The sequence below is a fragment of the Daucus carota genome, chromosome 2, assembly GCF_001625215.2.
Source record: "Daucus carota subsp. sativus chromosome 2, DH1 v3.0, whole genome shotgun sequence".
Classification (NCBI taxonomy): Eukaryota; Viridiplantae; Streptophyta; class Magnoliopsida; order Apiales; family Apiaceae; genus Daucus; species Daucus carota.
Window position 1 is genome coordinate 35,498,249 of NC_030382.2, and position 13,216 is coordinate 35,511,464.

Here is a 13,216-nt window from a genome sequence, read left to right on the forward strand (position 1 = left end):
TACGAATTGATATTATAATTGCATAAAAGTTATTTTGAGTCATGTTCCCGTTAAACATATCATTAATAAAAATATTATAATTAATATAAAAATTTATTTAAGGGGCCCTCTTGTCAACCACAATACTAATAAAAAAAATTGTTTGAACTGCCCTCCCATCAAAGATAATATTAATCAATAATTATTATAATTATAATAAAATTAAATATAATAATATCTATATATATATATAAATTAGTTTGAGCCGCCCTCTTGTCAAGCACAATATAATAACAAAAAATTTTAATGTAAATATTAGTTTTAGTCGCCCTACCTTCAAACACAATACTAATAAAAATTATTATAATTATGATAAAGTTAAAGGTTATAATTGGATAAAAATTATTTCAATGAGTATTGTGGGTTTAATGTATCAAGTTGGTCACTGAACTGAAAACGGTATCAAATTGGTCACTAAAATCACCATAAATATAAAATAGGTACCTCGAAATATGAGTTGAAGCAGTAAAAATATTATTTATAGAATTTTACGCATTATTCTTGAATGTTACCACAACCAACTAAAAAGTTATGACTTGTAGTATTTATGATAATATATTTAAGATTTTATCCAGTTTATTTATTATTTAATTTTATTATATAGTTATTTTCTTTGTTTAATTAAAATTAAATAATAAATAAATTCGATAAAATCTGAATACATTATATACTTATATATAACAAGCGTAAGGGAGATAATTTGGTCGCATGGTCCTATGGTCCAAAATCTTATCTTGGATCGTATATTGAACAAATAAGCACCGTTAGATTAGAACAAAATTAAATTCTGTTCTATAAGGAAACTGACATCTACTTACATGTTTATAATTCCTTTTCTGAATCTAAAACAAATTCTGTGTTTCATGTGTTTTTGGTTTTTTTAATTTAAAATAAATATTTCCTACAAAATTTAATTGTAGAATCGTATAAATCGCACCGTCACAAAATTATTTTTATCCATCGGATCGTATATTGAACAAATAAACACCGTTAGATTAGAACAAAAATAACATCTGTTTCATAAGACAACTGATATCTACTTGCATGTTTATAATTCTTTTCCTGAATTCAAAACAAATTCTGTATATCATGTGTTTATGATTTTTTTAATCCAAAATAAATATTTTCTACCAATTTTATTTGTAGAATCATATAAATCGCACCGTCACAAAATTATTTTTATCCAATATATTTTTAAATTAATAGGCCCGATTTATGTGAGGAACGAATACAAAAACTTTTTCTTAATCCAAAACAAATTCTACCATGTTATTGCATGTTTATGATTCATCTTCTTAATTCAAAACAAATTGTGTTTATCAATTTTAATCTCGAACCATAAAAATTTTTAGAAAAATATTTAAATCACATTATATAATCTAATAGGAGTCGGCGTCACATATTTTACTTAAAATTATTTAAAATTTGATAGAAAGAATTTAATACTTTAGCATGATACATATAATTTTAATTTATTATTATAAAATAATTTTTTTCACACCATTTAAAATATATTTAAAAAAATTATAAATAATTAAAAAGCTCCCGTGCCTTGCACGGGCTATAAGCTAGTTATCATAAATACTAGAAGTCATAAACTTTTAGTTGGTTGTCGTAACATTCAAGAATAATGCGTAAAACTCTATAAATAATATTTTTACTGCTTCAACTCATATTTCGAGGTACTTGTTTGATATCTATGGTGACTTTAGTGACAAACTTGATACCGTTTTCAGTTCAGTGACCAACTTAATACATTAAATCCACTCCAGTGACTAACTAGATAATTAACCCATATAACATATGCTATTTTATTTATTTGTTTATAATTTATTTATTAAAAAACATATGCTAATTTATAATTTGATTTCAACATAATTTTTTGTCCATAAATTTAATTATTATTAAAATTGTGACATCACACATTATTATTTTGGTTGTGGTATAGCCTTATCAACCAATAGAATTGTTGTAAAAAACGGAAATCAAATTTAATCGATTAAATCATGGAATATAGATTAATTAGAAATTAATTGGATTGATTAGTAATTAATTGATAATAGGAGATTTAGGGCATTTGTTTTGAGCTTACTATAGCTGAACGAGATGTATCTTACCGATTAATATAAGTCAGATTGTTTGGCTGTCATATTTCTTATTCTGATTCATTCATATGGAACTGATCAGGTCATTTGAAATCGGTGACAGAACGATGCTGACACTGTTGTATACTTGTATGTCAAATATTAATTTGTTCATTTATTTGTCCGCTGCATTTTATATATATGTTTTATCCCAAATTTTGTGTGTAATCAATTTATAATAAAATAATCTTTCAAAAAAATTGAAAATAATATAATAGTAATCAATATAAATAACTTTATAATTATTTTGAATAATAATATGTCTAATATTCTTTTTACATATGTATAAATAAGTTTTTGTCTTATTAAAAATCAAGTGATATATATCTTATTCAAATTTGTATAATTTTTTTTCTAAAATAAATTATCATATTTCTAATATATTATTTAGATATTTCAAATGTTATTCATTAAAGAGTATTATTTCTTCAGAATTCAGATGATTTATTTATTAGAATCATTCGTATTAATCATTCAATTTAGATTTGTCAAATGACCTCTTAATTAGTTCACTAGATCACGAAACATGGATTAATCATCCACTTTCAAAACCGCGGTCTGGTAATACTAAATTTGGTTTTTATATGTTGATCCTCATCTTAGAAATTCGTTTGTAGCTAGATTAATGCTAAACTACTTATCGGACTTTTATCTCCAAACGGATCGTCGGATCCTATTCACTCCTGGGGTTGTTCCCTCTTGATATAAGTTCTTTCCCTCTCTGTATATCTAATCCGGTGTTGTTCGCTATCAATGGATTGGGATGTTTTAGTGCGGCATATATTAGATGCCAAAACGACGAACCAACTCAGGTTTTAAACCAATCAATCTTTCTTATTTCGCCTCATCGTTTTTAATTATGTTTTTATCTTTATGTATGTGTTGTAGTGTTGTTAATTGTTTTAATACATTTTCGTCATTTACATTCTAATTGGAGTGCTGTGTGTTCAAAATTTTATACACTCCATCAAGCTGTGACCAAGCTTCTAATCGAGTGCCGTAGGATAGTATCAATCACAATAAATTTATTTTATAACCTTAACATCGATTTCTCCCTTAAGTATTTATGATCCAAATCATGAATGATCCTCCGTATGTTACAGATTTTGTGGATCATTGATAACCGGAAGTTTTAGATAATGAATTAGAGACTCAGAGTTAAGTAAAACATGAAATTTATACCTGAAAAGTCCATGGGATCAGGAAATTTTTTGAATGTGAAAAGAATTATTTTGGAATTTGAGTTTGTTTATAAATTATTACATCTCATTATATAGGAAGTATGAAGGTAAGCGTAAGTCTACTATCCAAACTCTTAACATACTTCAAAATTTTATTTATATGTTTTCAGCTCTGTTTTTTTATTTAATATTTTTCTTTTTTGCATTTTTGATATAATATTTTGATGAAATGCTAATTTGTTTTTTTTTTTCTTCTGAAATTGCTTGATTTTGAACTTCGTCAGAAATTGTGAATATTAGAACCCCAGTTTAAGTCTATGACCCGAACACATTAGTATATGCGTATAGTTTTGAAATTAAACTCTGATACCTTGCAACTTGCAAGGGTGCAATGATGCGCACTTTCTGACATTATAGTATGTTAACTTCTGGAGTCTGGACCGCGTCAGTGGTTTATTGTGACTTCTGGAATTCTGGACCATGTCAACAGTTTATAGTGACCAGCTTAGATCAAATAGGTGACTAAAAGTCATCATTTTAAACGTTATAAATTGCTGAAATTTAGTGTTTGGTATTTTGCATTGCATTTATTGGTTGAACACAGGGGTGGCAATCTCAGACACGACCCGAAACCCGACTCGAACCTGACCCAACCCGAAACCCGATTTACTGAGACAGAAACCCGAAAGTGACCCGAAAATCACCCGATTGACCCGAAATAGACCCGAAATGACCCGAAATTAGAATTTTATTTCTAATAACTTCAATTTTCAGTTTTATTCAATTTTAAGTGATTTTAACTTAACCCGAAATCGACCCGATTGCTGACACGAACACGATCATTTGAAAGATCATCTTTGATTCAGATTGTAACACAAATTTCTATTACCAAAATCACAATCTGATAGTGATTTTGGTAATAGAAATTTGTGTTACAATCTGAATCAAAGATGATCCTTCAAATGGATATCTTATTTTAATATGTGTTCTACTTATGAATGATACATTATTCAAACTAGGAAGAATCCTTCAAACAGATTTTGTTTAAACTATTCTTCCGGATCATGAATGATCCTCAGATTAAATTCTTGTTAACTATTCATATAAATCCTGAATAATAAGCTGCATCTTGTATATGTATATATTGATAGTGACAGAGGGCTCACTTCTAAATATCTTATCTATATATGCTCCGATGCTCTATAGAAGTAGGAAAAGAGAGTACTCTGCACTAGTGTTTAAGAGATTCCAGAGAATGAAGAGAGAAACTCCGAAAAGAAAGGCTATCACTTGTACCACCGACATACTGATTCGGTCAGAGAGTCCTCCCATCCCCGCTTGTCTGGCTGCCGATGAGCTCACTCGACTTCTAACTAGGTCTGTCATTTTTACACATCCAACCCTATTTTATAATAAGTATTGTATTTTGGGAAAATTAATTCATTTGTTCCTGAACTGTAGGTCGTTAATGGTTTAGGTCCCTAAACTAAAAACCCAATTTTTTTTTTTGCCACAACTAAAAACCCAATTTTTGATACCTAAATGTTTAAAAAATCTGATTCAAGTCCTTCCGTCAAAATTTGACTAACGCTTGTTAGTCATTGCTGACATGGAAATTGGAAAAATAAAAGAAAAAAAAATTAAAATACGAGAAATCAAAACTTCAAGGACTGAAGTGAAATCTTGATATGTTAATGTACTAGTGATTTTAAAAATACGGGTGGTGAAAGTTTTAGATTTCGAGTTTACTAACATATAGAAATATCACTTTAATCTCAAGATCACGAAGATAAAAACTTATTAAAATGCAGTTTTTTGTATGCTGGTGAACTCTAATCAGGAATTTTCACTATCCTTGTTCTTGAAATGACTCATAAATGAACATATCAAAATTTTATTTCATTCCATGAAGTTGTGATTTTTGTGTTTTCAATTATTATTTTCTTTTGTTTTTTCAATTTCTATGTCAGTATTAAGTAACGGCCGTTAGTCAAATTTTGGCGGAGGGACTTGAATCAGTTTTTTGGAAAGTTTAGATATCGAAGTTGGGTTTTTTTAGTTTAGGGACCTAAACCATAAACGGCCTATAGGAATGAATTAATTTTCCTGTGTATTTTCAGCTGATATAAGATTACATGTGTATATTTATTGTGTGTGTGTATATATATGTGTGTACTTTATGTAATGGTCGTCTGATGGAATAAGCGAGGTGTACTTTGGAAGAAAAATCACAGAAGTTCAGAGCTTGACAAAGAGGTTTGACATCTCTCTCCACTGTCCTCCAATGTGTATTCTCTTTTAAATTGGAGTCATTTTGACAAATAAATGGTTTTCTTTAAAACAAAAAAATACTAACAATATTTATGCATGTAAATTGTAAATGTAATAGAGTCTAGTCAATTTTGTAAATGAATACAAATTCAGAAAGTAGTTTTAGGTTTTTGAGTTATATAAATATTCTATTATTATTTATTGTTTGGGAAAATTAATTTATTAGTCCATGACCTATATGTCGTTTATGGTTTAGGACTCTGAACTAAATAAGACCAAATTTTTTTATACCTAAACTTTTAGAAAATCCGATTCAGGTCCCTTTATTAAAATTTGACTAACTGCAGTTGTTCAATGCTGACGTGGAAATTGAAAAAATAAAAGAAAAAAATAATTAAAAATACCAAAAATCAAAACTTCAGAGATTGAAATGAAATTTTGATATGTTATTCTACAAGTGATTTCAAAACAATGGTTGGTGAAAGTTTTTGATTTCGAGTTCACTAACATATAGAAATATGCACTTTAATCTCGAGAACACGTAGTTATCAAGGCTTATTAATCTCAATGAGGGGAGGAAGAGAAATAAAGTCACTCATTCTTCTAGCCCCTATTTCTATCACTCCATTTTCATGTCATATTGTCCACAGATCCGGACCTTATTCAAGAATTCTGCATACCAGACACCACATCAAATGTCACCCAAACAACAAGGTCTGGTATGATCCCATGCGAAAATCTGGTAGATGTTATCCCCGAAGATTTTATCTTCTCAGGTATAGAACATCCTGGAAATTTATCAGGCACTGGACTATCAGCAATATCCGTGAGTCCACAAACTTTTCCAGGCCTCAACACCCAAGGCATGTCTTTGTTGCGTGCTGATCACCATAAAGCCCCAAACTGATAGGTGGGTATTCCCCGATACTGGTGAAGGCATCATTATCCTGGCTGAAGGACGTTTGATGAACTTGGGTTCTGCAACTGGTCACTCCAGTTTCGTGATGTCTTGCTCTTTCGCTAACCAAGTGATTTCTCAGCTAGAGTTGTGGAATGAGAAGAGCTCCGGAAAGTATGATTAGAAGGTCCATGTCTTACCCAATCACCTCGATGAGAAGGTTGCTGCACTCCATCTTGAAAAGCTCGGTGCAAAGCCTACAAAGCTCTCCAAGGACCAAGCTGACTACATCAGTGTTCAAGTTGAGGGTCTTCAAGAGTTAAATAATGTGAAAAACCTCTCTATCATTCTGCCTGTATGCTTTCATTTTGAATATGGACTCATTGATGTGGTGGAAGCAAAATCTGCAATGCCAGCTAACATCTGTCAAGATGTCATCAATCTGGCGATGATGTGCAGATCTTATCTTTCCCATCTAATATGTATGTACCAGTGTTATGATTGTGAGTACATATGTATCTATATAAAAAGGAGAAGAGCTGGTAGGACGAATGAAGGAAAAGGTAAAGATAGAAATACCCTTAACCACACAGATGGCGCTAGACCCATTTGATGGAAACACGCTGAATGTAAGTAAACTAAAAGTCTAGTATATCACATGATATTTTATAAATTGGAGTATCTCAAGTAGTCTGACACACAAAGTGCACTTTACTCTTATATATATATATTCATAGATATTTGCGGTTTTCTTATTGAACTTTGATTCTATTCCATGGAACCTTAAAATTTTAGGTAGGTTGATCAATCACCATTGTATCATAAACCAATATAATGTTCTTTTAATATTGATACTTAGAGAAGGCTGTGGAAATCATTTTAGATTACATGTTTTTCACATTAGTTGAAATTCAGTACATGCTGGCACAAAACTACATCTTCACACATCTTTCACATTTAGGAAGTTTTTATATACCGGTTCTTGTTATTCAACTTTCGTTAAAGGTAACAAATAGGTCACTTGTGAGGAACATTATTATAAAATTATTAAGCTTTAAGGAACAGTATTGCAAAAGCTGAAACTCTAGGTGAACAAATAATGTTGTAGAACTTAATTTTGGAGGGACACTTCTCTTATCTACCTTACTAGATTACTTAAGGGTTAAATATCAAAGTGGTCACTCAAGTGGAGGTCATATATCACTTTGCTTACTAATCTTAACGGGGTCTCATTTAAATCATTAAAGTCAAAATAAATATCAATCAAGTACCTCCAAATTTCAGTCCAAGGAGTAAAAATATTATTTATAAAGTTTGACACATTAATTTTGATAACTACCACAACCAATTAAAAGGTTATGACTTTTAGTATTTATGACAATTTGTTCAGATTTTATCAATTTTATTTACTATTTATTTTTAATTAAAACAAAGAAAATATTAATATAATAAAAAATAAATAGTAAATAGACTTTATAAAATCTAAATATATTTTCGTAGATACTAGAAGTCATAACATTTTACTTGGTTGTGCTAGTATTCAATAATAATGTGTCAAACTTTATAAATAATTTTTTTACTCGTTGGACTAAATTTCCGAGGTACCTGATTGATATTTATTGTTACTTTAATGATTGAAATGAGACCTCGTTATGATTAGTGAGCAAAGTGATATATGACCTTCAATTCAGTGACCACTTTGATATTTAACCCGTTTACTTGAGATCACCTAGCTGACACAATTAGAATCTTTGGCAAGCCTTATTGCAAACTATAGCACTTTCAATCTATAATTGACTCTGGTTTTAGACAAATCTTTCGGTTTATATCGTATTTGGGAACATGAAATCCATTTCAAATGATATGATTTGAGTTGTTATTTCTAAGTACCAAAGTTATGCATGAATTTAAATGACTTGAAATTCAATTAAATTCGAACAATAAATTATTTTTGTATCCAAACATATCATTTGTCGAAATCCAGAATTTTATATTATTTTCAAATTTTCAAACAAGCCAAATGTGGTTTTGCAAATTTAAGCTATTGTTTCTGAATTCGGCATTTTGTACAAGATGCTTAGGTGGTAGTATTAAAAATTATGTACTAGGAATTGACTTGAATTGTTTTAGTTTTTCATTAGGGCCTGGATCTTGACATACGAATGTTATAGCATACTATCGATGGGTTTTTTTTCCGCCAGATGGCCTTAACCTTAAAATTTTGATGTGTATGCAGGGGATTGCCACAGTGTCACCTAGCAAAAAAATGGCTCATTGGCGTGTAGGTGAGTTGGCGAGAGCACTAGTTATTGACCAAAGCTTTCAAGGTTTAATTCCTGGAGGCGTGGGATCTTATACCGCACTCAAGGAATGGCTACCAATGTGGTCTTGCCACTTATTGAGTATGGCTAGGGTGTCCAGAAAATGACTCATTCTAGGGTTTCTGTCGTCCAACACTTTTTTCCGCTAGATGTATGCTACTAATATTCTACTGTTTTGGACTGACTACGTTTTCATTAAACCAAAATCCTTTCCTTTGAACTTCATTTGACAACATAAATGTTTGGAGCTCTGTAATTTTGCTTAATTCGATTTTTCAATTGAATATTTTTTGGTCCATTGCCTCGAAATTGACTATTTCCTCAATACAGTTAGTCTGGGACATGACACAAGTCAATTACAAATATAAATAAACTCCCTAGATGAGTTTCCAAAAGTGGATCTATAATTATGTTTTTTACGGATCATAGGCTTCGCAAAAGGTCCTTTAGTGCATTATTATCGAAAGCCCTCAAATATTGTGATGCCAATTCAGCCCACCTTGAAAAATTAAAATCGGGGTAAAATTGTTTGGACATGTGTCATCATATGGTACAATCCTAACCCGTCGCCTCATCCGGACCGTCCGCCACTCTATTTATTTTACTTGTTGTTTCCCTACGGTCCTTTCACTTTACAGATATTTCAAAGTGTACCGCAGGAGCGCCGTTTGTGGCGAACAAGATCGACCCTGCTAGTTGTTTCGGTGAGTTCCGTCACTCCCAGATCTCCAACAAGTCATTTTTTTCTATACAAGGATTGTAGCTTTTTTAATTGAGTTATATATTACTTTTTTCGCTAGATATGACAACAAGATATCATTTAATTTGTTCATTCAGAAAACCAAAGGAAGGAATTCATCCTGATATATCAATTAACAACAGTTTGTGTATTGTGATAACTCGTAAGATTAATAATTACTTTGCAAGCTTGCCTGTTAATCTTATAATCAATTTATTTAAGTGTTTCTCTGACACTGCCCTGATTTTATATTTTTACGAAGTGTTAGTCTACAATTGTCAAGTCTATATGGTTTGCTATACCAACAGACTTTGCAGTGTTCATTGCTGATTTTTAAATATAAAGCAGTGCTTTTCTGTTGTGAATTTTTTTTTGTGTTATATCGGCAATTGAACACCAGCTGTACAGAGATTTTGGGAAGTAACATAACTTTGACATTCTGATGTTTAAGTCCTAGTCTATAGAATCTACAAACCATAAGTATATAAATCTACTAATGCATCTATCACACCAACCTGACAAACAAGTACAGAAGTAGCAATATTTTGGTCTTTTGGATTTCATTTCAACCCTTCAGTCAGAATTGATGACTCCTATTGATCTTTTATATTCTTTCTACTAATTATTTTTTGTTACAAACATGTATTATTTTTTTTGTATATATATGTACATAGATTATTCTTTTTTAACCGCAAAAAAGGGAACGTACTTGTAGCTAGCTTCACCTGATTGAAAGGTTTATCAGCTTTTTGGTTTTAGAACATTTCATTTCTCCTTCTATCTCGTATGCTCTTTTGGGTTCTCAAACAGAAATTTTTTCTGGTTTTTAAACATCACTTTTCAACCAAAGAATGAGTGGCCCCTATTATGCCTATCATGCCGTCTCATGTTAAATCATGTGGAAGCGCATCCTTCCAGTTGGGAATAAGGGAGATACGGAATGTGAACATCTTACTGTCCGCAGACCCAGTTTTCATGTGTGATATATTGTGGTTTTCTAGCTTATATTGCATTTGTTATGTATTCTAGTAGATATTCTTTGCTGTCATTAGTTAAAAATTTGTGTTAATTTTATGTTTGGGATGCTAGTGAAAGAGTAAAGTACGCAAAAACAATTGTTTTTATGCTGTCAAAATATGGGATTAGTTGAATTATCTGGAAGATCAAAAAAAATTATAGCAGTTGCGATCTATTTTATATCTTTTAACAGATGTTCTAGACTTCGTTTCCTTAAAACTATCCTTTAATTTTACTTGAAATATATCTACAAACTTTTAACAGGAGCAGTACTTGTCTAAAACTAGTGCAAAGGGAGCCTCAAGTTATTTCCAGTTAGACTCAAGAGCTTTGGAAGTATCCCAGTGGGATGGAAGTGGATGGGAGACCTAACCTTGGTGGGATGGAAAAGGCATTTAGCATGAATGTCATGACGCTGCTTGTTAAATTTTTTGCGGGACACTCGATAAGACTCCGGTAACTTTTCTTTAAATCTGCTCTATGTCAATATTGTGATCTATATCTTGAAGTTTCCAAATCCCTGATGTGAGGCATCAAATCATTACTTTTCGTTAGTAGCAACTGCATGTTTGGGAGACTGAACCCGTGTTATTATTATTATACCAAGGCTAAATGTCCCAAGAAGTGCATGCAAACCAAAGCATAAGCATCCCTATGGAAAATAAAGTCCTTGTTTAATTCCAAGTGAAATAGTGAATAATATATTAACTAAACATGGATTTTACTTTAAGTCAAAACTCACATAGATTTGATGTTCTTTACCTTTACTTTCTGTTATGAATAGTTGGCTTTTCAAACCTTTTGAACAACAAGTCTATGCAGAATGCAGTGCTTTGCATTTGAATTAATTCCAACATGCTTTATTATCTTCTTATTATATAGGTGCTGAACTTTTGAAGCGCAGATAATGTGTTATAAGTTTGAGAAATTGTATACTGTCTTTTTATTTATTTCTGTTATGAATTTTATAGTTAACTATGATTAGGCTTTGTTATCTACTGGTAAAAGGAACGATCCTACTTTAGGTTCTCGTCTAATTTTTGTCTTATATTCGGAAAAATCTTGTAATGGATGACTCTTACCTAAAAAAGATCTTTAAAAGTAATGCATTCCACGAATGACAAAGTACTCTGTTTTAAAGAAAAAAGTCTGAACTTTAAAGATAAAATATATCTTAATGGGCATGTTCAATTTGGCTTTGTTCTGAGTTCTACATTTCCCTATTTCTTTGAAGGATTCCTGCACCAACAAAAAAACAAGGAAGGAAACGAAAACAGATCTGCAGCAGATCAGGTGACAGAGTTTGGGGAGCATGGGATAGTCTTCCTAATGAACTCCTCCTTTTAATTCTAATGAAATTGAATATTATCGACTACCTTGCCTTCAGTGGTGTGTGTAGATCCTGGAGGTCAGCGGCTACCGATATTCGCAAAAGTTTTATGGAGCGTCTGCAACCCTTAGTTTTTGCACGATCAAGATATGCAAAAAAAGCTTGCGTTCTATATAATATTTTTGACTCGCAAAATTGCAAATCAATGCTGCCGAGTATGCCTCGCAAGTACTTATGGGGTTTATCAAGTGGTTACTTGATCACATACGACAAGAACATGGGGTTTTGGCTTGTGAACTTAATGACAAGACATGAGATGCACTATCCTGTCCTGTCCGAAAGTAGCTATAGGTTCTTTGACTTCACTCCTCGCGCCGTTCTCTTGCGGTTGACTCGGCTTTCAAGAATTTTCATGATTATTTTCTCTGAGAAGCATAATTTTTTACTGATGTCTGAAAGTGGCTCTAGTAGTTGGCAGGAATATCTTTTACCAAACACCAGTGCTGGGATTGCGGATGTAAAGGTTTTGGATGGCAAAATCTTTGTTCTAACCTGTGATGCACATTTTGGAGAATTTAATCCGAGGGCAGATCCTGTTGTGAAGCTCTACAACTGTAACATCCCTATTCAACTTCCATCACGTTCGATTTTGCAGTTAGTGACTTCAGACAACAAGATCTACATGGTTATATCTCAATATCCTTGTCCATGTGTAACTTTGTTGGTCCAATATCTTTTCTTGTACGAACTTGACTACAGTATGGAATTTGCAAAACAGATTCATGACTTGGGTTCAAAATCTTTGTTCCTGAGTGTATATAATTCTGCCCTGGTTGACACAACTGGTTGGGGAGCGGGCAACTGTGTATGTTTTCTTCAAAATACAATCGGAAAATGTTCATTCTTTCACTTGGATGGACGCAGGCTAGCAACGATTCCTGCTGTTTGGGATTGTTATGTGAGACTATATTTCTGGGTTTTTCCCGGTGAAAGTTGGGACATCAGTTGTGTTGGTGATGAATTTGGCCCTTGATCATTTTTACTTCTGACATCTGTTTTCCTTTTCCTGGCCAAATCTTTGGGTGTAGTTTCATCTTACATTCAGAATATTTGTATTCTTTCAGTTTCATGGATTTATTCACTCAGACTAAATAGTTATGATGTGATTTTTATTATGCAAGCCAAACTATCATAGTTTATAAATTTTTTATTCAAGAGAATTGACTTTTTAGTATAAACCTCTGTTATTTTTATACAAGTTGTGTTCAGTAGAATT

The 13,216-nt window shown here is 31.7% G+C and overlaps 1 protein-coding gene across 12 annotated transcripts in view; it reads left to right on the forward strand.

The window, feature by feature from the left end:
- The window catches only part of LOC108209152 (uncharacterized), a 34,997-nt gene extending 21,837 nt beyond the window's left edge, over positions 1 to 13,160 (forward strand). The window contains exons 1-8 of one of the 12 annotated variants that reach the window (XM_064087260.1): positions 2,697 to 2,995; positions 4,571 to 5,620; positions 6,286 to 6,349; positions 6,439 to 6,545; positions 6,676 to 7,162; positions 8,770 to 9,558; positions 10,875 to 11,066; positions 11,845 to 13,160. In XM_064087260.1, coding sequence (XP_063943330.1) covers positions 10,960 to 11,066; positions 11,845 to 12,973 — 1,236 coding nt within the window. In that variant the 5' untranslated portion in view covers positions 2,697 to 2,995; positions 4,571 to 5,620; positions 6,286 to 6,349; ... (2 more) ...; positions 8,770 to 9,558; positions 10,875 to 10,959 and the 3' untranslated portion in view covers positions 12,974 to 13,160. Of the gene's footprint in view, positions 1 to 2,696; positions 2,996 to 4,570; positions 5,621 to 6,285; positions 7,163 to 8,769; positions 9,559 to 10,874; positions 11,067 to 11,844 lie in introns of those variants that run through there. The other 11 variants (XM_064087261.1, XM_064087256.1, XM_064087257.1 and 8 more) reach the window with 11 other exon arrangements.
- Positions 13,161 to 13,216: the final 56 nt, after the last annotated feature.